The sequence below is a fragment of the Phoca vitulina genome, unplaced genomic scaffold, assembly GCF_004348235.1.
Source record: "Phoca vitulina isolate PV1807 unplaced genomic scaffold, GSC_HSeal_1.0 scaffold3, whole genome shotgun sequence".
Taxonomy (NCBI): Eukaryota; Metazoa; Chordata; class Mammalia; order Carnivora; family Phocidae; genus Phoca; species Phoca vitulina.
The window spans coordinates 25,959,670-25,986,986 of NW_022589706.1; the positions used below are offsets into that span (position 1 = coordinate 25,959,670).

Consider the following 27,317-nt stretch of genomic DNA (forward strand, 5'->3'; position numbering starts at 1 on the left):
TCATGATTTTGTTGATTTGGGTCATTTCTCTTTTCTTTTTGATAAGTCTGGCCAGGGGTTTATCAATCTTGTTAATTCTTTCAAAGAACCAGCTCCTAGTTTCGTTGATCTGTTCTACTGTTCTTTTGGTTTCTATTTCATTGATTTCTGCTCTGATCTTTATTATTTCTCTTCTCCTGCTGGGTTTAGGCTTTATTTGCTGTTCTTTTTCTAGCTCCTTTAGGTGTAGGGTTAGGTTATGTACTTGAGACCTTTCTTGTTTCTTGAGAAAGGCTTGTATTGCTATATACTTTCCTCTTAGGACTGCCTTTGCTGCATCCCAAAGATTTTGAACAGTTGTGTTTTCATTTCCATTGGTTTCCATGAATTTTTTTAATTCTTCTTTAATTTCCTGGTTGACCCATTCATTCTTTAGTAGGATGCTCTTTAGCCTCCATGTATTTGAGTTCTTTCCAACTTTCCTCTTGTGATTGAGTTCTAGTTTCAAAGCATTGTGGTCTGAAAATAGGCAGGGAATCATCCCAATCTTTTGGTACCAGTTGAGACCTGATTTGTGACCTAGGATGTGATCCATTCTGGAGAATGTTCCATGGGCACTAGAGAAGAATGCGTATTCCATTGCTTTGGGATGGAATGTTCTGAATATGTTTGTGAAGTCCATTTGGTCCAGTGTGTCATTTAAAGTCTTTATTTCCTTGTTGATCTTTTGCTTAGATGATCTGTCCATTTCAGTGGGGGGGGGGGGTGTTAAAGTGCCCCACTATTATTGTATTGTTGTCAATGTGTTTCTTTGCTTTTGTTATTAATTGCCTTATATAATTGGCTGCTCCCATGTTAGGGGCATAGATATTTACAATTGTTAGATCTTCTTGTTGGATAGACCCTTTAAGTAGGATATAGTGTCCTTCCTCATCTCTTATTACAGTCTTTGGTTTAAAATCTAATTTGTCTGGGGCACCTGGGTGGCTCAGTCGTTAAGCGTCTGCCTTTGGCTCAGGTCATGATCCCAGGGTCCTGGGATCGAGCCCCGCATTGGGCTCCCGGCTCCGCGGGAAGCCTGCTTCTTTCTCTCCCCCTGCTTGTGTTCCCTCTCTCGCTGTGTCTCTCTGTCAAATAAATAAAATCTTATAAAAAATAATAATAAAAAAAATCTAATTTGTCTGATATAAGGATTGCCACCCCAGCTTTCTTTTGGTGTCCATTAGCATGGTAAATGGTTTTCCACCCCCTCACTTTCAATCTGGGGGTATCTTTGGGTCTAAAATGAGTCTCTTGCAGACAGCATATCGATGGGTCTTGTTTTTTTATCCAATCTGATAGCCTGTGTCTTTTGATTGGGGCATTTATCCCATTTACATTTGGGGTAACTATTGAAAGATATGAATTTAGTGGCATTGTATTGCCTATAAGGTGACTGTTACTGTATATTGTCTGTGTTCCTTTCTGGTCTATGTTGCTTTTAGGCTCTCTCTTTGCTTAGAGGACCCCTTTCAATATTTCTTGTAGGGCTGGTTTCGTGTTTGCAAATTCCTTTAGTTTTTGTTTGTCCTGGAAGCTTTTTATCTCTCCTTCTATTTTCAGTGACAACCTAGCTGGATATAGTATTCTTGGCTGCATATTTTTCTTGTTTAGTGCTCTGAATATATCATGCCAGTCCTTTCTGGCCTGCCAGGTCTCTGTGGATAGGTCTGTTGCCAATCTAATGTTTCTACCATTGTAGGTTATAGATCTCTTCTCCCGAGCTGCTTTCAGGATTTTCTCTTTGTCTCTGAGACTCATAAGTTTTACTATTAGATGTCGGGGTGTTGACTTATTTTTATTGATTTTGAGAGGGGTTTTCTGTGCTTCCTGGATTTTGATGCCTGTTTCCTTCCCCAAATTAGGGAAGTTCTGTGTTATAATTTGCTCCAATATACCTTCTGCCCCTCTCTCTTTCTTCTTCTTCTGGGATCCCAATTATTCTAATGTTGTTTCGTCTTACGGTATCGCTTATCTCTCGAATTCTGCCCTCATGATCCAGTAGTTGTTTATCTCTCTTTTTCTCAGCTTCTTTATTTTCCATCATTTGGTCTTCTATCTCACTGATTCTTTCTTCTGCCTCATTTATCCTAGCAGTTAGCACCCCCATTTTTGATTGCACCTCATTAATAGCCTTTTTGATTTCAACTTGGTTAGATTTTAGTTCTTTTATTTCTCCAGAAAGGGTTTCTCTAATAACTTCCATGCTTTTTTCAAGCCCAGCTAGTATCTTTAAAGTCATGATTCTGAACTCTAGATCCAACATAGTACTAATGTCTGTATTGAGTAGGTCCCTGGCAGTTAGTACTACCTCTTGTTCTTTTTGTTGGGGTGATTTTTTCCGTCTTGTCATTTTGTCCAGAGGAGAATAGATGAATGAGAGAACAAAATGCTAACAGGGCAACAACGTCCCCAGAAAATATACTCTAAACAAATCAGAAAAGACCTGAAGCCAGGGGAAAAGAAAGGGAAAGAAAGAAAAAAGAAAAAGAAAAACAAGCAAAAACAGAACAACCAAAAAAAAACAGAATATGATCAGATATGATCAGGCTGGTGCATAGATCAGTGCCACACACTAGATTTTGGGTGTATTTTGGTCTGGTAGGAGAAAGTGCCTCCCAAAATTTTAAAGAAAGAAAAACTTATATATGTACAAAAATAAGGGTTGATATGAAGGGATGGAATATGACTGTAAAGATGAAAATTATAAAAAATTTTATAAAAGGGAATTGATAAGTTTGAAAAAAGAAGAGGATTTAATAAAAAAAAAAAAAGAGAGAATGTGATCAGGCAGGAGAGTAGAACAAAGCCGTACACTAGAGATTTAGGGTATATTTTTATCTGTTAGAAGAAACTGTATCTCAAAATTTTAAAGAGAGAACAACTTATATATATATATGCCAAAAATAAGGGTAACTACTATGGATAGAATATGACTGAAAATGAAAAATAAAAATGTTTTTTAAAAAAGGGATTGATAAGATATTGGTTGAAAAAGGGAAAAAGAAAAATTCAAAAAAAAAATGAAAATTCAGAGAGGTAGATGTTAAGGACCGACAAAAGTAGAAGTTTATATAGTATGGCATGTGTTATAGGGATAATAAGCTTTTGTACAGGCTTCAAATTTAGTTCTCCTTTGAATATTCGCTGGTTCATGAAAAGTGGTTTAGGAAACCATCCAAAGATTCATTTTACCACAAAAAGGAACAGCGTTTTTGGGGTCTGAGGGGATTCGTACTTGAAGATACACCAGTTAGCAGGGGGTCGTGTTGGGCATTCTGCAGACAGAATTGTTTCAAATCTGCAGCTGCCTGGCAAACCTTCACGCAGTTGAGCCCAGCTTCCCGCCGGAGCTGTTGAACCACTTTCTTCATAGTGGCAACGCTGGAGGAACCAGACATGGCGCTCTCAAGAGCAGGCAGATTTCGTCCGTGCGTGGATCGGTTGGTTCATGGGTCCGCTGGGCCAGATGGTGGGGCAGCGCGGCTGGCCCCTCTCCTTCTGACTACAGCCCTGTAGCTAAATATTCTCCATGTGGTTCACCCTTGAACACTTCAAGCCCATTCCCATTAAAGGGCTTTGCCCTGGCTGTGCTCTCTGTAGGAATGTTCACTCCCTCATCTTCTTCACATGGGAGCTTTCTTTTTGCTCTCCAGGTCTCCACAAAATGTCACTTCCTAGAGATGCTTCCCTTGTGACCCAATCTAAAGGAGCCACCTAGAGGATTTCTTTTACATCACCCTATTTTAGTTTATCTGCATAGCATGTGTGAATATTGGATATTTTGCCTTTTTCATCTATTGGCTTGCTTATTGTCTCTGTCCCACTAGATGATAAGTTTCACAAGAACAGGGACGTGTCTGCCTTCATGACAGCTACATTCCTAGTCCTGGTATCGTGCCTGACACATAGCAAAACTCTGATGGGAATGTGTTGAACAAGTGAATGCCTTTCTGAGCATATGAATGAATGAAGTCTCAGTCCAAACATTACTTGCTTAAGGAAGCTATCTCTGAGCCCCTGGTTCCTCCTAGGATATGCCATGTACCCACCTTTTTGCTCCCCTATAATCTTGGGCATAACTCTCAGTCATGCATCCAGTTTGTTCAAGAAGTACTTGTTGACCATTGAGCACATGCCAGGCAACATCCCAAGTGCTGGGAATACAAAAACGAACCAATCAGACCCTCTTCTTATGGAGCTTCCAATATTGTTTGGGGAGGCAGACAACAAACAGTAAATCCCCAGTGGTGATAGATGCATTTTATTGAGTAAATGCTTTTAGGAAAAGTAAGACAGGATATGGGGGTTAGGGAGTACCAGGTAGTCAGAGAAGGACTCAGTGATAGGACAACCTTTGAACAGAGATCTGTAGAAAGTGATGGAGCAAATCATGCAGATGCTTTGGTAGGAGAAATCCAGATATAGGCAACCAGGAAAAGGGTCTGAGGTGGGAGCATGTTCAGAATATTCTAGGAACAGTAAAGAAGCCAAGTGTAGGTGGAGTGGAGTAAGAGAAATAATTGCAGGAGAGGACATCAAATTCAGATCACAGGGGACATTGTGGGCCAAGATTAAGGACTTAGAATTGTACTGAGTGAGAAGGGAAAGGGGGACATTATAGGACTTGTGTTCAAGAGAGTCACTCAAGCTCTGTGAAGGGAGTGGAATGGGGGAAGGGAATGGTAGAAGCAGGAGGGTAGTGCAAGTTAGGAAGTGATCATGGCGTGGTCTAGAGCCAGCGATGGAGAGAATGAGACATCTGGTGAGGTGAAGTTTTCATCACCTGTCTCTAAGGTCTCAAAGTTCTCAGGACTGGAATTGTGTCTTACTCAGTGTATCCCAGTGGTAAGTCCAGTGTCTGGCACCTAGTAGACCGTTGAGTTAAATATTATGGAATTGGTAGAATATGGAGTTACATTTGACACAAGGTCTTCTAATGTCTCTCTGTATGCCTGTCAGGCAAGCTGTTCTCTAGTGTTTCCTTAATTTTTTTTTCGTTTTAAACGAAGATATTTAATGAAAAAGCTAATTATACCCTCTGATTATGAACTCCAGGTAATTCTATGTGTGATACACATGGGTCGTTTGTTGCTCAGAGATAGAAACAACTGAATGGGAGGAACATCAAGCTCACCCAGAGCAGAGAACACACATGGCTTCAGAAAGACAAGGTGTTTAAATAATAGCGTGATTGACTTGCCAGTGTTCGGTTAATGCCCTTGGTTATGGAGAAAAGGATAGAAAGGGAGCACGAGGGGAATAAAATGGGGAAAATACAGACAGATTGGGGCAAAAAGCAGGCGGTGCAGGACCCAGTGAGTAAAGGACTTGTAATTCTATCCACAGGTGCCATCCGTTCTTGCTTTCTGAGGTTTCTGCTCCATTCCTGCTGCCGGGACTCTGGTCTAACCCCTGTTGCTTCAAAAATTGGATATGTGAAAAGCATCCTAACTGAGCTTGTTCCCCACTTACTGCCAATTGGTTACAAGTTGTTGAGGAAGAGACTAGTTTTCACTTATTTGAAAGTTCCCAGGGCCTGAAAGAGTGTTTAATATTTAGTGGGGTTTAGTAAAAGCTTGGTAAGCAGAAATGCCTACACCATCGCCCTGCCTGAGTTTCTCTATACATCACCACCAGAGCAATCTTGACGTAAATGTCATGTTGTCAGGTCCTTTGCTTAAAAGCTCTTAATGGCTCCCTGCTGCCTACGGGGGTCCCTCTTTACTGTGACTCAGCTGTCTTTCCACGTTCATCTCCCATTCTCCCCAACACAAACATGCACTCCAAGCCTGTCCTCTCGGAGCACATCTTGTGGATTGCTCATTCTTGACTTTCTTATCAGAAATACCCTTTCTCAGAGTGCCTGGATGGCTCGGTCAGTGAAGCATCTGGATGGCTCGGTCAGTTAAGCATCTGCCTTCTGCTCAGATCATGATCTCAGGGTCCTGGGATCGAGCCCCACATCGGGTTCTCTGCTCAGTGGGGAGTCTGTTTCTCCTTCTCTCTCTGCTCCTCTCCCCAGTCATGTGCACACGCATGCACACTCTCTCTCTCTCAAATATATAAAATCTTTAAAAAAAAAAAAAAAAAGTACACTTTCTCTTCCTCACCCCACTCCCAACCTCAAAATCCAGCTCAAGGCCTAGCTTTCTCAAAAAGTCTTCCCCACTTCTACTCTGTAAACTCTTATAAATCCACCCCACCCAGCCCCCACTGGTAATCTGACTCAAGAGTAAACCCAGTTAGTGCAGGAACCTCTAACTGGGGGGGTGCTTAACTCAGCTGGGCACTTAGGACACATCCATTTTGAAAGTGATTTTCATTTGAGTCCAGCCATTCAACTCTGTGTCATTCCTTAAGAATACCTTCTGATAGCCAGCTTCCTTAGTGGCACGTAGTATTTATCTCATTTCATCTTCATCACCAACGTTCATAAACCTGTTCCTTTTTTTTTCACCTTTAACCTCCAGTAAACCCTGGGTTTTTTTTCCACCCTCAGACCCCCAGTGAGAGTGCTGTCTTGTCCCTGAGTTGGTGCTTGTGAGTGATCCCCATGTCTTCATCTTCAGCTCTCTCCCTCCAGAGTGACGTGAAGAGAATTCTCTGGTTTGGGAATACTACTATATCTGAAATGGAAACCGTCCTTCTCCCTTTTTCCAGTTTCTCAATTATTACCATTTTCCCATTCAATCTTGGCTTCTAGTGCATTCTTCACCCTTTACAATCTACACACTGCCCGTTCCTATTGAGTTACCTGCCACGGTGTTTCTTAGAAGTTCACCTTTTCATAGCAGCAATGTCCGCAATAGCCAAACTGTGGAAAGAGCCGAGATGCCCTTCAACAGATGAATGGATAAAGAAGATGTGGTCCATATATACAGTGGAATATTACTCAGCCATCAGAAGGGTTGAATACCCAGCTTTTACATCAACATGGATGGGGCTGGAGGAGATTATGCTAAGTGAAATAAGTCAAGCAGAGGAAGTCAATTATCATATGGTTTCACTTATTTGTGGAACATAAGGAATAACATGGAGGACATTAGGAGAAGGAAGGGAAAAAATGAAGGGGAGGAAATCGGAGGGGGAGACAAACCACGAGAGACTATGGACTCCAAGAAACAAACTGAGGGTTTTAGAGGGGAAGGGGGTGGGGGGATGGATTAGCCCGGTAATGGGGTATTAAGGAGGGCACGTACTGCATGGACCAATGGGTGTTATACAAAAACAATGAATAATGGAACACTACATCAAAAACTAATGATGTACTGTATGGTGACTAACATAACATAATAAAATGAAATAAAAAGTTTACCTTTTCTTTTTCCATTTCACAAGGCTCTGTCTCTACTCAGCCTTCCGTTTCTTAATAGCTAAGTGACTATGGAAACCTTTTCCTGATCTTTCCCTATCCTGGGTGTTTTGTCTTCTGGGCCAGACTATACACAGATGCTCAAATCCTCTTCCTGAAGCAGTATTTACCACATTTAATTCATTCTTAGAATTTTTTTCCACATTTTTACTTGTCAGAAATCGAATTCATCTTACAAATAAAGGGTGTGTCGTGGTGTAATTGACAGTGCGTTTCTTTTTTTAGTGGAACATAATAGTATTGGACAACCTACTACTGATGTTTGCAGTTCAATAAAATATAGCACATTATGTCATTATGGGAGTTAGTGGAAACAGGGTGTATTTTCCTGTTAGACTAGGATTCAAATGCTAGGTTTGCAAATTACCAGTTCTGTGACTCTGGGCAAATTGCTTGATTTCTTTGACATGGTTGACCCTTCTGTAAAATGAGTGGGATAGTGTTTATCTTCCAGGATCGTTATGAGAAGTCATGAGATCACATAAGCGCCTGGCACATCGAAGACACTCAGCCAATGTTAATTTGTCACTGCTTCTCGCCTTTTTAAGTCTTTTCTCCTGGTGAAGAACCTAGTATAATGAAATTATGTGCATTTTTCTTTTGTCTTTCTGAGTACAGCAGACCTCTGACCAAAGGCATCTATCTGTCTGAGGGGTGCTTAGTATCTGGTGCAGAAGGACTATAAATGGGGAGAATATTTAGGAAATATTATGTCACATACAAGAAAGACAAAAACCTTAAAGGTCAGGCTGTTGGCTTGAGAGAAGATCTCGCTAAATTCTTTTAATCATTTCCTTAGCACATCAACCAGTACCGTAGGACTCTGAGCCTGGAGATCTAAAATACAGAGAAAAGGGCCCCATTTGTCCATAAGGCAGAGCCAGAACCTACCCCATGTAGTGTCTGGGAGGATGGTAGAAGGAGAGAGAAAGGCAGTCAGTAGATAGACTTTTCCTTTCCTTACTCTGAGTTCTTCAGAAAAGGGGCTGTGGGTTAGATAAGTGAAAATAAGTGGGTGGATAGGTAGCACTAAGGGCATCTTGCCTCTGCTATCTACTTTGGACTCCAGAAAGAGATGGCCATACAATAACCAGCCCCCAACACACCCCACCCCTGCCAGCAGACCTGGGTATGGCCACAGCACGGCCATGGCGGCAAGCAACCAGGAAGTTTAACTTTCCCACACTCCCCTCAGTTATCGTGTGTCACATATGCTGAGTTAAGAGCCAACACTAGTCTCCATAACCAGGAGTGGTGGCTGCAAAAAAGGCCCGTGGTGAATAAACTGGACGGAGCAGAGGCCCCAAGGCTTGGGGCGGCTCATCCACAGCAAGGGAGTTGACCTGGCTTGGCTGCCGAGCAACCCAAGGCTCTGACCAAGCTGAGAGGGAGAGACCAGTCCATGGGCGACAACTGCCTCAAGCCCAGCCATGATGCCAGCGACCAGGCAGACAGTGGGCATCACCTGGGGACTGTGCCCAAGAGCTCCATTTTCCCCCCTCAGGATCTGAGGTCATCTGGAGATCATCTTAGGGAAAAAGAAACAGGAGAACAGGGAAGCCAAGTCTTTTGAGAGACTCAGCATTTTGATCAAGGAGAGAATAAGCACTTAAAGAGTCCTTGAAAACATCAGACTAAGGTTTAAACTGGATAGGACTGAAAGTTCACTTTGTCCTGTGAGCCAGAGGGTGGAGACTTGGACAGGAGGCACAAACTAGTCTTAGACAAAATGAAGAAGCCACATTCTCTGTGCACATCCAAGTTGTAGGTTAAGTGAAATTCCATGAGTCTTCTGTTAGCTTCACCTTGGGAATGATTCCTAAATTGAACAGCCACTTGGTCTCACGCGAAGGTCCATCCATTGCTCCTCCACCACAGCCCTCTGATTCTGTCGAGCCCCATCTCCTTCTCTGTTCTTTTTTTCCTTCCCACTGTCTACGTGCTCACAAATCTCAGAATGCCTTTTGCCTCCTGAGTTGCCAGAATACATCATTGGCTTTATAATTGACAGGATATGTTGTGACGCCCTTGGTCTGTTCCTCACGTTGTCAACTCATCGCCCTTTTCCATTTCCTGTTAATCAAATGTGTGCTTCTTTCTAAAGCGAGATGCCGTATCCTCTCATTCAATCACACGTTGTTTCACTCAGGCCAGCACTTCAATTTATCTCACTCACTTCACATTTCAGTTCCGTCCGTCAGCGCCTGGGCAGGTCTCAACCAAGTTGATATTCTGTCCGGTAAGCGAGTGACATCACCCTTCTCCCGTCCGGGAGCCAGTTGGTGGAAAGGGGGCAGGAAGATTGATAGAGATGAGAAAGGGAGAGACCTTCATCACTCCAGTGTAATTATAAGTGTTGGCTCGCCATTTCTGCAGCATGGGAGGGCTCTTCTGGAATTCTCACCCCTGACTTCCCAAGACAGCATTATTGTTCCTCCTTTACTTGCATGCCCAGACAATCTTCTGCCTAATATTTCTCCTAAATATAGAGCCCTGGCCCTGTGGGGAGCTCCAGAATTTACTTGGAGGAGCTCTACTTTGCTGAACATTTCATTCTGCTAAATTGTGGCTGGCTGATTACCCCAGTGCTGGAAATCACCCAAGATTAGTCCTCCAGTAAGCAGAATGAGAGATCCTCATTTGCAGGTGACATTTAAGTGTCCCAGTTGGGTACAATCACCATGAAGCCTTTCCCAAATTCTTTTTTTTTTTTTTTAAGATTTTATTTATTTATTAGACAGAGACACAGCGAGAGAGGGAACACAAGCAGGGGGAGTGGGAGAGGGAGAAGCAGGCCCCCCGAGGAGCAGGGAACCCAATGCGGGACTCGACCCCAGGACCCCGGGATCATAATCCAAGCCGAAGGCAGACGCCTAATGACTGAGCCACCCAGGCGCCCCGCCTTTCTTGAATTCTTAACACAAGGCAGCTCTTTCTTCCCATCCTCATTTTTTATTTCTTGTAGCAGGGAGAGGACACCTTTAACAAGATGGTACAGTAAAAAGAGCACTCATTTAAGAGATCTGCTTTGTTAATAATTAGTTATGAATCATTGAAAAAGTAACTTCAGCTTGGTTTTCTTATCTTTAAAACAAAGTGCTTCTTGTGCTTGATTTTTGCTTGCTTTTGGCTTCCACAATGATGATGTCGTGACCTCCTCATCTCCATTTGGATAGGCTGTCAACATTTCTGTCTTTGGGGGGTGGTTCCATCTGGAAGTCCCTCTGCTCCGAAGAACAGTCTCCTATGCATTCAACCTTCAAGTCCAGATTTCCTCACTGATGTCTACCCCCAAATCCCCAGGGCCAGATTTAGGTGATGGGTCCCATGGGCCTAATTTATTTATCCACAGACATTCACTGAGCTTCTGCTCTGCACTAGGCAGAGTTGTGGGCTCAGTGGATACCCTAGCATTGAAAACCAACCTAGTCCCTGCCTTCCTGGAGTTGTGAACAGTGGTGACCAGAGTGCCGCTGGCTGCGAAGGAAATATGGGGTGCCCTGGGCATGCACAACGGGAGGCTTCGTCAAACCTCGAGGCATCAGGACAACTGCTGAGGAACTGATGTCTAAGCTGAGTCCTGAAGAATGGGTAGATGGAGAGGCTCATGTGGAAAAGAAAACTTCAAGCAGAAGGAAGCTATTTTCATAGGCAAATTTGGGAAAGAATGTCAACAGTATGTTGTACTCACTGCCCACCAGGCACTCATTCTAAGTGCTGTGTGTACATTAACTTGTTTAATCATTGCCGTGAGCCTCGTCGGTAAATTCCATCTCCTCCACTTCATTGCATGAGGACACTTAGAAATACAGAAGTAAATCACTGCTAGAGATCTCACAGCTGGTAAGGGGCAGAGGCAGGATTTGAACCAAGGCAGCGTGGTCCCACTGTCCAAGCTCTTAGTCAGTGCACCAAAAAGCCTCTTGCATTTACACATTCACGAAAAGGTATATGGATAAGTACAGGTGTGTAAATGTAAGCATCTGTGTAAATACATGTGCATGTATGAATGTATGGACATCTCAGTATATATTTATACAATTATACAAACATGTGTGAAGAGTATATACGTAGCTAGAGCATGAACAGTGAGGGAGAACATGATCCAAAATGAGGTTGGGGAGTTAGGTAGGGACTAGATCACAGAGGATCTCTTAAAGCAGGTCAGAGATTCTAGATCCTGTCTTCAGGCTGATAGAATGCATAGGAAGCACCATCAAGTTAATAGTCCAGGTTCAAATCCCACCTCTACTCCTTGCTGCCTCTGGAACTTGGGATGGTTACTTCTCTATGCCTCACATTTTTCATTTACAAAACAGAGATAATATTCCTGTCTGATAAATAAGTTACTCTGTGTAGCATCTGGTAGAGTAAGAGGAAACCTTAGCTGTGGTGATCAGATCTGCATTTTAAAAAGTTCCCTCTGCCTCAGTGTAGTGAATGGAGTAGGTGGAGCAAGGAGAGAAGCAAGAAGGCACTGTAGGGACTCACAATAGGAAGCCAGGCACAGGTGCACACAGAGGGGGCATTCCAGAACAGTGGTTGCCGGAATCCCAGTGACGGGAACAGAGCCAACTTTGGGTTTTTCTCTCAGGCACATACTTTGTGGTGGGCGTGCTGCCACTGAAGGAAGCTGGTCCCTGTTTACAGCCTGGCTACTATTGCTTTGTGAAACGAGCTTCTCCAGCTTATTCTCAACACAGTTGCACGCACAGTGGCCTCTGGCTTGTGGCTCTTTCTCTGCCCCCAACAACAACTCATACCCTTTCTCTGCCCGCATGTTCATTAGGCCTAGAACGTCAGAGGTCCTGCCTTAGTCCATGATTTAGTTTTCTTTACTGTCACATTACAATTGTTGGGGCCGTCCAGAGGCTCAGTCTCCCAAGACACAGAGGCCTCAGGTGTGAGCTGTTAGTCATCCTCACGAGGTTTTGGGTGAAGCATCATCCTACATCATAGGATTGTGTATGACCACTCGGGCCAGCCCGTCCTCCCTGGGCTTGAGTTAGCAACCCCACTTTCCCAGAAGAGCCTTAGTCCTGTTCCCATAAATCTTAGTCCCGTTCCCATAAATCTTAGTCCTGTATCTCACATGATAAACATGTGAGATAAACATGTCTTAGTCATGTTCCCATAAATCTTAGTCCTGTATCTCATGACCAAGAGAATAATTGCAAGGTGACCTAAAGTCAGTATTTGCTATATAGTTCTAGTAAAAGTGTGGCCATGGATGATGTGGAGCTGAAGAGGGTTGTTTTTTGTTTTGTTTTGTTTTTTTCATGTATCCTATGCATCTTGGGGAAGTCATCCTAACCAGAGCAAGAATTACCATACCTCACCATACTATACCATACCATACCATACCTCACCACTGGTAAACAGTATCTGGTGAACCTAGTCTCAAGTTAAAGACTCCTCCCTGTTTCCCTTCTCCTGTAAGATGAACATTCTGTCTAACAGGACACAACTAAATCAAAATCAAATGAGTGCTGTATTGACCTTGAAAGTTATGTCCATAGCATAGTAATGTTGCCCTCATTCAAAACTTTCTGACCTGTTGTGTGTTCTTTTGTGTATTTTTAGTGGTGGCAGATAGGTTTGATTTTTTTGAAAGCATGAAAGGTCTTTTCAAAGCCACGTCTTATCATGTAAAGGCCGATAGGCTGGGAAAATACCATTTTTAATGAAAACAAATCTAACAATACAGTGACAAGAGTTTTTTCAATACAAAATGAGGTAATTCCTACAGAGGAAATTGTGGGGCGGTGGCAGAATCCTTGGAAGGGATGAGTAGCCTCCCATTAGAATAACTTTGAGAAGCAGCATTCATTTCAGTGCTGCATTTATTCAAAAACAAAATCAGTCACATCGCCTCTGAAGTTAACATTTTTGTTTTGCATTCAGGTAGTGTCTTATAGCATGGGAAAATTGAGAAGGAAAATATTTTGGAAAATATTTAAATTCAAAGGCTTTTTCTGAAGAAATGATAGTGTGAAGCCTTTATGAATGCACATTGACCTTTTTTTTGGGTAAATCATGAGGTCATTATTTGTTTCTTACAGGTCGCTTTATTGTTTGCTTGGTAATCTGGGTATTTAAATGGCTAGGTCTGATTCAAGTGGCAAAATTTGTTAGGGCCTTTATTTGCTGGCTTTTTGTTTTCAGACCAATTCCGGACATAATAATCATGATTAATTAGCCTCCCTAAGAATATTTTAAAGCAAGTCCAATGGTTTTAAGTAAAAAAAGATAAAATCAAATTACTTTCCTGGGTGTTTATACTTAATGATGAAATAAGTAAAGGCACATAAAATGTGCTGTCAACAAGTTAGTATTCCAATAAATAGTAAATTAGATTCAGTGTCTGCAGTGCCTGGACATTAGGCTAAAAGCTAAACTTAATTTTTGTAAGTATATAATAAATCTTGTCTTGTTGAGCACTTTGGATTCCAACTGCTTTTTGCCAGTTATTGATCATGCAGATATATAGCAGATTTGCTTGCCCGAAATGGTGTTTTGTGTTGCGTAAGTTAGATGTTTCATTTATTTATTTCCTCTCTGCCTTCATGGTTGCTTGATTTTATCCTTTTTCATCATTTTCTGCCGATAAAGACGTTTGAGAAAGAATAAGGGAGAAAATCTGGAAGCAGGAGGACATTTAAACAAAGTGACCAAAGTAAGGTGACCTGGAATTAGAAAAGCCTGGACGAGGGCCGGGGTGGCCAAACTTGAAGGAAGTAACAGGGACAAAAACTATTGCAAAAGACTTCCACTGGCGGCAGATAAATCACGTGACCCTTAGGCTTCTATTTAAAAATATTGTTTTGATTTTTACCCTGGTCATTTATTCCACATATATTTGGTTAGATCTTATTGTTCACTCTTAATATACTAGGTGTTTGATTTAAACATCTGTTCTTGCACTCAGTTCTACTATGAGGAGGGGATGTGAGACCTGTAGAAAATCACAATACTCAATAGATTTACAAAGTGTCATTGAGATGTAATTCACCTACCACAAAATTCTCCCATTGAAAGTGTGCGGTTCAGTATGTTTTAGTATGTTCACAGTTGTATAAGCATTGATTTTATATCATCATCATCACCTCAAAAAGAAATCCTGTGCTCTTTGGCTAACACTCTCAAATTGGCCTATTCCCCTCCCTCCCTACTCTAGCTGACCACTAATCTATTTTTTATCTCTGTAGATTTGCATGTTCTGGACATTTCATATACATGGAATCATACAACAGATTCCTTTGTGACTAGCTTCTTTTACTAAGAATAACGTTTTCAAGTCTCATCTGTATCGCAGCATCAGTATTTGACTACTTTTTATTGCTGAATAATATTCCATGTATGGATATATACTACATTATATTTATCCATTAATCGCTTGATGGACATTTGGACACTTTCTTAGCTATTATAAATAATGTTGCTATGAACATTCATGTGCAAGTTTCTGTGCAGACCGTATGTTTTCATTTATCTAGGAGAACTGTAAGATCATGTGGTAACTCTGTTTAACTATTTGAGGAACTGCCAGGCTGTTTTCCAAAGTGACCGCACCATTTTGTATTCCCACCAACAATGTAGGACATTGCTCCACATTTTCATTAACACTTGTTATCAGTCTTGTTTGTGACAGCCATGCTAGTGGGTGTGAAGTGTTATCTCATTGTGGTTGATTAGCACATTTCCCTGATGACTAATGATATTGAGCATCTTCTCATGTGTTTATTGGCAATCTGTATATGTTCTGTGAAGAAATGTCTACTCAGATCTTTTGTCCATTTTCAATCAGGTTGTCCTCTTATTATTGAGTTGTAGGAGTTCCTTATATATCCTAGATGGCAATGCCATTATCAAAGAGGGTCCTCTTTTTACTTTCTTGATAGTGTCTCTTGAAGCAAAACTTTAATTTTGAGGAAGTCCAGTTTATCTCTCTTTATCTTTGGTTACTTGTACGTTGCTGTCCTATCTAAGAAACCATTGCCAAATCCAGGTTCACAAAAATTTGCCCCTGTGTTTTCTGTAAAATTAGTTTTATAGTTTTAACTCTTAAGTGTATGTCTATGATCTGTTTCAAGTTAGTTTTGTATATGGTGTGAGGTAGGGTGTCAAACTTCATTTTTTTTTTACATGTGGATATCCAGTTGTCCCAATACCATTTGTTGAAAAGATGAGCCATTCCTCATGAATTGTTTTGGCACCCATGTTGAAATCTGTTGACCACAAGTGTGAGGATTTACTTCTGGATTCTCAGTTTTATTCCACTGAATATCCTTAGGCCAGTACCACACCGTTTTAATTACTTTGTAGTGAGTTTGAATCTGGAAGTGTGAGTCCTCCAACTTTGTTCTTCTTTTACAAGATCGTTTTAGCTATCCCAGGTCTCTTGAATTCCCATGTGAATTTTAGGATCAGCTTGTCAATTTCTGTGAGTGAGCCAGTTGGAAGTTTCATAGTGATTGCACTGAATCTAAAGATTAATTTGGGAAGTATTGACATCTTAAGTTTCCCAGTTCATATACTTGGGATGTCTTCCAGTTTACTCAGATCATCTTTAATTTCTTTCAATAGTGTTTTATAATTTTAGGAGTATAAATTTTACATTTCTTTTGTTAAATCTGTTCCTGAGCTTTTTATTCTTTCTGATAGTCTTTTAAATGGAATTGTTTGCTCATTGTTAGTGTGCAGAAGTACATGTGGTTTTTGTATATTGATCTTATATCCTACAACCTTGCTCAACTCATTAGTTCTAACATTTTTTTTTTTTTTTTTTTAAGTTTTTTTTTATTTTAGAATGAGAGCATGTAAGGGGGGTGGGGGACAGGGGGAGTGACACGGTGGGGAGAGGGAGGAAGAGGGAAAGAATCCCAAGCAGACTCTATGTTGAGCCTGGAGCCCAATGCAGAGCTCAGTCTCATGACCCTGAGATCATGACCTGAGCCAAAACCAAGAGACGCTTACCCAACTGAGCCACCCAGGCGCCCTTAGTTCCAACATTTTTTAGTGGTTTTCTTAGGATTTTTAATATATGAGATTGTATCATCTATGAATAAAGATAGATCTACTTCTTCCTTTCCTATCTGTATGCATTTTCTTTGTTTTTCTTGCCTAATTGTCCTGGCTGGAACCTCCAGTACAGTGTTGAATAGAAGTGGTGAGAATGAATAGCCTTCTCTTGTTCCTAGTCTTAAGGGGAAAGCTTTCATTTTTTATTAAGTATGCTGTTAGATGTAGTTTTGTTTTTTGTTTTTTGTTTTTTTCCCATGTATGCCCTTTATTCAGGTTGAGGAAGTTAAATTCTATTCCTGGTTTTTTGTGTTTTCATCATAAAGGGTATTTGATTTTGTCAAATTTATTGTTTTTTCTGTCTCTGTTAAGATTGACCATTTGGTTTTTGCCCTTTATTGATATATAGTGTGTTACATTAGTTAATTTTCTGATGCTAAGCCAACCTTGCATTCCTGGGATAAATACTACTTAGTTGTGTTGTATAATACTTTTTATATGCTGCTGGGTTAGGTTTTCAAGTATTCTTGAAAACACTTGAGTATTCTAGTATCCTCTCCTTTTGTTTTATATTCATGAGATATTGCTCTGTCATTTTCTTATATTTTTGTCTGCCTTTGGTACTAGGATCATACTGGTCTCATAGAGTAAGCTGGGAAGTGTTCTCTCTTCTAATTTTTGGAGGACTGAAGAATTGATAGAATTCACCAGTGCATCCATCTGGACCTATGCTTTTCTTTTAAATCACTAATCTTTTTTCACATTTCTGTTGACATTTTTTTTGTTTTGTTTTGAGTCTGTTTATGTGACTTGTCTCTCTCTGGTATTTGTCCATTTCATCTAAGTAATCTAATCTGTTGGAATACAGTTGTTCATAGTATTCTCTAATAACCCTTTATTTCTGTAAGGTCAGTAGTAGTAGTGGCCTCTCTTCCACTCATGATTTTGGTAATTTGAGTCTTCTCATTTTTTTTTTTTTTTTAAGATTTTATTTGTCAGAGAGAGAGAGAGCACAGGTAGGGGGAGCAGCTGGCAGAGGGAGAAGCAGGCTCCCCACTGAGCAAGGAGCCCAATGCGGACCTTGATCCCAGGACCCTGGGATCATGACCTGAGCTGAAGGCAGATGCTTAACCAACAGCGTCCCTTCTCTTTTTTTTTTTTTTTAATCCAGCTAAAGTTTTGTCCATTTTGTTCTCTTCAAAGAACCAACTTCTGTTTTCATTGATTTTTTCTATTGGTTTTTCTATTCTCTGACCATTAATGTCTATTATCTATTATTTCCTTCTGCTAACTTTAGCTTGCTCTTCTTTGTCTATTGTTTTTTTTAATTTAAATTCAGTTAGCCGACATATAGAATATTATTAGTTTCAGATGTAGTTTAGTAATTCATCAGTTGCATAAAACACCCAGTGCTCATCACATCACGTGCCCTCCATAATGCCCATCACCCCACCCACCTCCCCTCCAGCAAGCCTCAGTTCCTTTCCCATAGTTAAGAGTCTCCCATGGTTTGTCTCCCTCTCTGATTTCTTCCCATTCCATTTTTCCATCCCTTCCCCTATGATCCTCTGTGTGGTTTCTTATATTCTTCATATGAGTGAAACCATATGATAATTGTCTTTCTCTAATTGACTTATTTTGCTCAGCATAATACCCTCCATCCAGTTCCATCCATGTCGATGTAAATGGTAAGATTTCATCCTTTCTGATGGCTAATATTCCATTGTGTGTGTGTGTGTGTGTGTGTGTATCACATCATCATTATCCATTCATCTGTCGATGGACATCTGGACCCTTTCCATAGTTTGGCTATTGTGGACAATGCTGCTATGAACATTGGGGTGCAGGTGCCCCTTCAGATCACTGCATTTGTATCTTTGGGGTAAATACCTAGTAGTGCAATTGCTGGGTCATAGGGTAGCTCTATTTTTAACTTCTTGAGGAACCTCCATACTGTTTTCTAGAGTGACTGTACCAGCTTGCATTCCCAACAGTTTAAGAGGGTTCCCCTTTCTCTGCATCCTTACCAACACTTGTTGTTTCCTGTCTTGTTCATTTTTGCCATTCTAACTGGTGTAAGGTGGTATCTCATTGTGGTTTTGATTTGTATTTCCCTGATGGCTAGTGATGTCAGACATTTTTTCACGTGTCTGTTGGCCATTTGTGTGTCATCTTTGGTGAAATGTCTGTTCATGTCTTCTGCCCATTTCTTGACTGGATTATTTGTTTTTTGGGTGTTGAGTTTGATAAGTTCTTTATAGATCTTGGATACTAGCCCTTTATCTCATATGTCATTTGCAAATATCTTCTCCCATTCCATAGGTTGCCTTTTAGTTTTGTTGACTGTTTCCTTGACTGTGCAGAAGCTTTTTATCTTGATGAAGTCCCAAAAGTTCATTTTTGCTTTTGTTTTCCTTGCCTTTGGAGACGTGTCTAGCAAGAAGTTGCTGCCCCCGAGGTCAGAGAGGTTGCTGCCTGTTTCTCCTCTAGGATTTTGATGGATTCCTATCTCACATTTAGGTCTTTCATCCATTTTGAGTCTACTTTTGTGTATGGTGTAAGGAAATGGTCCAGTTTCATTCTTCTACATGTGGCTGTCCAATTTTCCCAACATCATTTGTTGAAGAGACTGTCCTTTTTCCATTGGATATTCTTTCCTACTTTGTCGAAGATTAGTTGACGATAGAGTTGAGGGTCCATTTCTGGGTTCTCTCTTCTGTCCCATTGATCTGTGTGTCTGTTTTTGTGCCAGTACCATACTGTCTTGATGATTACAGCTTTGTAACAGAGCTTGAAGTCCGGAATTGTGATGCCACCAGCTTTGGTTTCCTTTTTCAACATGTTGGAAACATGTTGTGTCTTCATCCATCTCAAAGTATTTTTTAATTTCCCTTGTGATTTCTTTCTTTGATTAGAAGTATGTTGATTTCCATATATTTATGAATTTCCCAGATTTATTACTGATTTTTAATGTCATTGCCTTGTGTTCAGAGAACACACTTTATTTCATTTAAATCCATCTTAGTTTATTGAGGGTTGTTCTATGATCTAATATATGTTCTATCCTGGACAGTGTTTTATGTGTACTTAAGAATGTATATTCTGTTGTTCTATAAATATATTAGATCTAGTTAGTTTATAATATTGCCCTAGTCTTCTACTTTTTAACTGATCTTCTTCCTAGTCATTCTTTCCTTTATTGTATGTGGGATATTTAAGTCTTCACCTATTATAGTTGAATTGTCAGTTTTTCCCTTCTCTTCTGTCAGTTGAATTTAATGTATTTTAAGACTGTTATTAGTTGTATATACATTTATAATTGTTACATCTTCCTGATGGACTGACCCCTTTATCATTATAAAATGTCCCTCTTTATCTCTGGTTACACTTTGTTTTAAACTCTCTTGCCTGATATCAGTAGTCATGTGAGCTTTCTTATGGTTACTGCTTGCATGATACATCTTTTTCCATCCTTTCACTTTCAACCTCTTTGAATCTAAAGCGTCTTGCCTATAGACTGCACATAGTTGGATCTTGTTTTTAATCCAGTCTGACAATCTCTGCTCTGATTGGATTGTTTAATTCATTCACACTTAATGGTGTTAATATAGTTGGATTTACATCTGCCATTTTACTTTTTTTTTTCTTATATCTTTGTGTTCCTCTATTTCTTTTACTTTTTTGCTTTGTGTTAAGTGAACATATTCTAGTGTGACATTTTAATTCCTTTAATAATTTTTTCACTAGTTTGAGTTATTTTCATATAGTTATTCTTAGTTATTCTAAGTTATTAGTTATTATAAGTTCATAGTTATTCTAAGACACATATCAGAATCTACTTATAATTTATACCAACTAAATCCAGTGAGCTATAGAAAGATTACTCCTTTATATCTCTATTCCCTTTTTCTGTATGTGACATTTATATATGTTACAAATCCAATTATATTGTTACAATTACATGATTTTAGGTGAGAGACAAGCAGGTATATATTTATAGCTTTTGTGATATTATCCCTTATATCATTTATATTTACCATTTGTTTCTCTTCATTTGTTCTAAATCAGACCTTTCCTCAGGTATGTCCAAACAGTGTCAGCCACAAGGATGGAGAACAGGCTCTGTGAAGGATTGTCCATTTGTGCACAGCACGACTAAGAGTTAGCATTCATACTGCAGATTTGTGTGTTGGACAGTTTATTGGTAGATGGCCAAAAATGTCTTGTTCTAATGATCTCAGTAATTTACAGAGCTGTCAAATGAAGGTTTCTGGGATGGTGAAGTGGTCTGTGCCCATGCTTTCCAGCATGAGAGTCGGTAGCTACGTGTGGCTCTGGAGTACTTGAATTAATTTTAATTTCTATTTAATTTTAAATAGCCGTAGCTACAGGCTCTCATATGGGACACTGAAGTTATCATCTCAGATGGCCCCTTCCTTGATACTGTGGTTAAACCTTCTAAGGTAGATTAAAGGGAAGAGCCCCCCCTCCAAAAAAATATATGATAGTTTCATTTATGATAAAACTTACAGACTGGACCATGGGAATATTATTTTTAAAAAGTTGTTATATCTTTATCAGCCATCTAAAAACTCAAATGCAGATAGACAAAGAAATGATGCAAACACAGCCATGCAGGGCCATGGCCAAGAGATGGAAAGTGCACAGAGTCCCTGAGGTCTGCTTGGGGCACAGGGGAGGACCCATGCTCCGTGCTTCCATCACACTAAATGCCATACAGCCAGTAAGGAGGGGAGGGTCTTTTTCTGCTTGTGGGAAACAAAGGAAGGAAATCTTCAAAGCTACAATTGGAAACTTTTACTTTATGCAGAACAGTGGTTGAGTAAAGGGAATGAAACCCATATTGCTCTTCGTAGCTGATTTTTCAAAGAGTGTGCTTGTAAATGTCTTTACAGACTCTCAGAATCTTCCCTCATAGTCTTTGAAGTAAGGAGATTGAAGATCCTATTATCCTCACTTCTCATTAAGGCATACCACCTTTCATTGTTTCCAATACATGGTTTTCAGACATGTCTTGATGAAAGCCAAACTGCTTTCAGATGAAACAAACATAAACAAAATGTCTATCCCCATGGGATAAGCATCATAACAGGTTTTTTTTTTTAGGTTTTTTATTTTTTTAAGAAAGTTCAATGTTTGCCTTTAGGTCAGTATATTAATTGCCATTGTGCTTTTCCCTTCTCATTTTTTTTTTTAGATTTTATTTATTTGAGAATGTGCACAAGGGGGGGGGGCTCAGAGGGAGAAGCAGACTCCCTGCTGAGCAGGGAGCCTGATGCACAGGGTTTGATCCCCGAACTCCGGGATCATGACTTGAGCAGAAGGCAGACGCTTAAATGACTGAGCCACCCAGCCCCCCCCCATATTAAGATACACAGTAACATTATACACTATTTTTTGTCTCAAATAATGTGGTAACCATATCCCAAGGGCTTCCAAACACTTTTTTTTGAAATCCTGTTACCATTTCAATATAATGAAAGCCTGCCCTGCAAAGTCTCTGACATTTAACATTTCAGTTTTCTCTGGGGCCATGTCAATAGTATAATAAGGAAAAAAAGAAATTATAATGTTCATCCCTAGCCCATCATGGAATAAAAAATATATCTATTTGAATAGATCTTAAACATAATTTTCCCTCGTAAGGGAAAACATGCTGCAAAGAGAAAAGTTAAAAGTCACATTAGCTTAACATTGTAAATAAGAATAAAGCCCACAGGTAAATGAAGTTTTCCTGCAGGTAAATTAATGCTGCCTCATCCATTGATTCCCAGGTCATAGATCTCTACTGGGGCATCGATGAAGACGAATGGGACAGCCCAGAGCTCCAGAAGACTCGCATGAAGCTGCTGGAGGATTGTTTGAAAACTTCTGCAGGTCCATGTTTTGTTGTGGGTATAAAAAAACTAATGCTTTATACGAAATTATAGATGACTGTGAGAATTGTTGTGGATGTGTGATTCTTAAGGACTTTTAATTATTTTGAATGAGGAAAAAATACTGCCTTTTCTGTGTCTATTTAAAACCTTTAAACTGTCTCCTTGCCCTCAACATGTGAGAACAAAACCTTCAGCCTTCCATAAGCAGCACTGCAAATTAATGGTGAATAATTTGAAATGGTAATCGAAGGGATGACTGGGGTTTGATGACAACTTCCACAACACCTTGTGATCAGCAGAAAGGATTACTATGTCAGTCCACACTGAACAGCCTGATTTTCCTCACACTGTGTAATGTATTCGATCACAGTGTCTCCATGTCTGGCCACTAGAATTTTTGGCAGTTTTTTAACACAGTGACTGAAACATTGTTAAAGTCAACCAATATACGATGTCAGATCCACCAGCAGAAAATGATGCCCTGTGGGGTGAAAAAATTTGTCTTTAGAGTGATCTTCAGCTAGATGTTCATTAAAAGCTACAAATTAACAGATTTTTCAAGTGGAACATTATTTACCAAAGAATACCCGCTCTTCTATCTAAACACAGTGGTAGTAAGATAAGTAGGTCGTTCTGTAGCAGGCGATGGTGTAAAATCACTGTCTGCATTTAGCGTAAGAAAGAACCTTATCCTGAATCCAAACAGATTCTAGCAATTGATATAGAAGTGCCCCTCTCAACGCAGGATGTTCGGAGGCTGATGGAGGAGCGTTAAAATTACCAGTGAATGCTTCAAGGAAACTCTCATACAATTAAAAGCTAGGTTTGATGTATCAACAAAAGTTTTCAGTATTTATTTGCATATCTGTTAAGCTCCACATAGGATTAAGAAGACAGAGATGCTATCAGAAATCTGACCAGTTGATAGTGAAGTTCTTACTGAGGATAATAAAGTACATAAAAGCTCTACAACATTTTTAGTATCAGTATATAAATTATTCACTCTCTACTTATTGAATGCTGCTGGGCCAGGAATGGTTCTTAGTGCTGGGGATATGGTAGGCTGACCCACATGAAATGGTTATTTTGTGTGCCAGTTAGGATTTAACCTTAGATTTGAACTAAGAAGATAAAACCTTTAGAGCTTGCTTGCATGCTTAGTTGGGGTCAAAGGGAGAGGGCAGGCAAAAATGAAGGAAATAAGGAAAATCATAAGTGCTATGGAGAAAAATACAAAAAGGAAGGAGAAGGCCTCACTGATAGGGTGAGGGAAGACCCATGAGGGGAGATAAGAAAGGGGAAAAGAAAGAACCAGGTAGATTTCCAGACCAGAATGCCCCAGGGAAAGAAGATGGGACCATGCCTGGCATATTGAGGGAATAGTATGAGCATGAGGGGAGAGGACTGCAGAGGAGGCCCTGTCTTGGGCTTTAGCATCTTGAAGTTGGTTACAGAGATTTTGCTTTCAGTGACCTGAGAAGCCACAGAGTGTTTTGAGCAGAGGACTGAAGTGATCTGACGTATTTTAAGGCCCACCATGGCTGCCAGGTGTAGGATAGAGGGCAGAGCATGGAGCCCCCTTAGAAGGTTAATGCAGGAAGCCCAACAAAAACACATGGCTTAGGGGGTTGAAGAATGGTCATCTAAAAACAGTGACAACACAGAAAGTCCTGAAAGCCATATTAGATATCTGAAGATCTAGTAGTGGTAGGGGTTTAAGACTTTTCCCATGGGTCTTCAGAGGATAGACTAGGACCAGGAAATGGAAAGTACATGGAGACAGGTTTCAGCGCCGGCTGAAGAAGTTGGAGGATTCAGCATTCACTGGTTTTGGGGTCTCACAGATCCCTGGGTTCTGACATTTCATAGCTGCGTGATAGTGGAGAAGTTTCCTTACTACCCTGAGCCTCAGTCTCTTGATCCGTGAACTGGAGATGATGATGATCATTATCTAGCTCCTGGGGTCATTCTGAAGATGAAATGAAACCCCAGGGCTCTTTTGTAGTGTCTCACCTATGGCAATCCACAGTAAGTGTCCGTTGTTACTTGTGGTAATCACTGTTATCTCTCAAAACCATTTAAAGATGAAATCACCTGGCCCAAATTGTAATGAGTGCATCACCAAGAAAGCTGTCCTCAAAGGAGAGAATACAACACAGTCCAGCAGGGGTGCCAGAAAAGAGATTCAGACAGTGGAAGACAAGTCAGACCAGGTTCCATGATGCTTGGAAGCTAGATTTGGGAGGTATGCCCTGGGAAGTCACAGTTGTGATGCTCTACACAGCTCTGTCCTGATCCAACCTCAGAAATTCAGGAATGAGAGAGACATTCTCCCCTCTTTTATCTCCCTGTGGCGTGTCCTACCCAAACTAACTAAAATTAGTCATGGCCATTAATTCTAACAATTTGCTGGTAGGGGAGTGAATAAAGCCTGCAAGTTCCAGCAGGTTCTGAGAGTAGAGGTTAAGTGATGGAACATCAGAAACAGCTTCATTGAGTGTAAACAAACGATTTATCCCTCCTCCTGCTCACTGCTACATGTTGAAACTCACGGCAACCATGATGAAACCCTGTGGATACAGCTAGGATTATTCACCCCAGTGATCCTAAATCAGGCAAGACTTAACCTCACTGCTTATGGGAAATAGTACATCTCTTCCTTCCTTTCCTGTTGTAACTATGGTAACAGCAGGCATCTCGGTATCGCTTTTGAGCTCGTTTCCTTGCCCCGTGCTCCCTTATGGTACTTCTAGAAGTCATGATGACCCCTGTGGGTTGCAAAGCATGGCATATTATTTTCCCTAATGCTAAAGTCTTTCGCAAGAAAATTCACTATTGCTGATTGACAAGGTTTTTTATTTTCAAAGGCTTTACAGATATTAACCCTTTGTTACAGATAAATTCAGGAACCAAACAAAGCTTTCATTTTAAGTATCCAGGGAACTGAGGCCCAAAGGAAACCTGGACTTAAAGGTTACATGTGCTTGGCTCTTTCCAGCTTCCTTTCCTACAAGTTGTCCTTTGGGATATGGCCTGAGGTCATAGAGTCGGGCAGGCTGTGCCCGTTCATCCTACACAGCTGTCTGTACACTGGTTTTTGATCACAAGGATGGGATGGAGTAAGGGGCCTGTCCCTGTGTCCAGTTCCCGCCTCAGAGGATTGACTCAGGAGACATGTCATACTGAGAATACATCACTTTCTTGTAGGAAAGCACCCACAGTGGGGACAAACCCAGTTTTATTTCACAACCTGAGTTAGAGCTCTGGACAGGGCAGTTAACTAACCTCACCATGCTTTAAAATGGGGAAATAATAACTGTAAATGACAAGTAAATGTTGAATAAATACCAAAGGTTTGTTGTAGGAACCAAATGTGATTGATAGTTCTTTATAAAGGGCTACACAGCCATTAGTTATTATTACGTTGTGATTTAAGTTATTTTCAAATGAGAATAAAAATGTTTTTACTCATAATGGACATTTCTGTGATACTGGAAAATTTTCCCTTTGAAAATGATGATGATAGTCTAAATGTAGAAAAGCACTAAGACTTGATTCACACCGTCAGATATTAAAGTCATATATTAAAGGGTTTTTGAGTTCATTCTTAACAAATGTTGTAAAATGTAGAGAGTATATATTCATTTGCTAGATATGAATTTGCTGGAATGTACTTAAACCATTATCTGCTCCGGAGGAGGGATTTTGACCAGGACTGCTCTTAACAGGAAGACAGCTTACAGTTGAGGTCAGAGTCCTTATCTGCAGAGAATGGCCTCAGCCCCTCCCCGCCGAAGTATGGAAAGGTTAGCAGAATGTTCCCCACCAACCTGTCCCAGCCACTTAGTCCATAAAAACTCCTTATGAAGGGGGAGAGGAATATTGTCTTTTGGAGAGAGCAGAGTTCTCTCATCCCCGCCCCCTCTTCATGATGTGTGTTTATGGAGAGGATGGGTTTTCATCTTGTCATCCTTCCAGATTTGAAGTACAATTTCTTGTGACATTCGACCACTGACCCTGGACCTTAGGTGAAGTCCTGTCTCTTGGCCAAAGTTGGTAAAAACAACTACTCTGCTGGCTTGAAGAACTGGGAGTTTGAAAGCTTCCTCAGAGAATTAAGGGAGCTGCCCCCAAGCGTGTCAGAGCTGTGGGGAATGCAGACGGCGCTTCACTCCATCCCTCAGTCCAGAGTGGATGATGTAGAGATTTACTGAGGGAAAGGTGTTGGCAGGCTGCCCCAGGGAGGGAGTCAAGCCAGGCCTGTGCAGGGAACCAACACAGGGAGTTCCGGTTACAACTGACTGAGACAGGTAAGAGAAGATTCCAGGACCTCACTGAGACTCAAAGGGGCATTCCCTATATCTTAGAGTCAGGCCAAAGAGAATGCTGCCTGTGGTAGGCTTTGTCAATTCCCAGAAGTCTCAGGGAGCCAAAGCCCATATAGCATCCTCATCGGGGGACCAAATATAAACAGACATAATTTGTCAGCATTGGATAGAGAAGCAGCTGAGACCAAAAGAATGGGACTACTGCCATCATTCTTACCTGAGTGTAAGTGGATGCCCGGACTTCCACAGCCCACCCCTACACACACGCCCTGCCATCGGCGGCATAGATGGTACAAGCACAGGCAGCTCCTGGCAGCCACACCGGACCGTGCACAAAGTGGGAAGAAGGAACCTCGGAAATCGACGTTTTCAGCTGGGCTAAATTTCAAACCAGAAAGACGAAAACAGAAAGGGTTGGACTGAGAAATCTATCATTACTGAGCAATTTTAAGTGTTTCCACTAAGCAGGAGAGTAAAGATGAGACAAAGCAAAGTCCATAGTTGTTACTGGTAAGAATTAAACCTTCCCATATTTGTACATCCCTGAGGGACACTATTGAATGAAACCTACAGCATAGAGATCAGTTCTTTATCACCTGTGTCCCCACTTCCCTTCAAAACTACATTATGCTGCCTTAATGGTTCAGATTCAGTTTAGTTTTTTAAAGTAAATTT

The 27,317-nt window shown here is 40.7% G+C and overlaps 2 protein-coding genes across 4 annotated transcripts in view; one reads left to right on the forward strand and one right to left on the reverse strand.

Moving 5' to 3' along the window:
* Positions 1–27,317, forward strand: part of NWD2 (NACHT and WD repeat domain containing 2) — a 183,992-nt gene that overhangs the window by 73,849 nt on the left and 82,826 nt on the right. For 2 of the 3 annotated variants that reach the window (XM_032400164.1, XM_032400165.1), the window contains exon 3: positions 22,210–22,326. In XM_032400164.1, the coding sequence (XP_032256055.1) occupies positions 22,210–22,326 (117 nt within the window). Of the gene's footprint in view, positions 1–22,209; positions 22,327–27,317 lie in introns of those variants that run through there. The other variant, XM_032400166.1, reaches the window with a different exon arrangement.
* On the reverse strand, positions 3,012–5,897 carry LOC116629897 (guanine nucleotide-binding protein G(I)/G(S)/G(O) subunit gamma-5-like). Its single transcript, XM_032400167.1, has one exon. It carries the CDS (start codon positions 3,417–3,419, stop codon positions 3,210–3,212), a length of 210 nt encoding a protein of 69 aa, XP_032256058.1. The 5' UTR covers positions 3,420–5,897; the 3' UTR covers positions 3,012–3,209.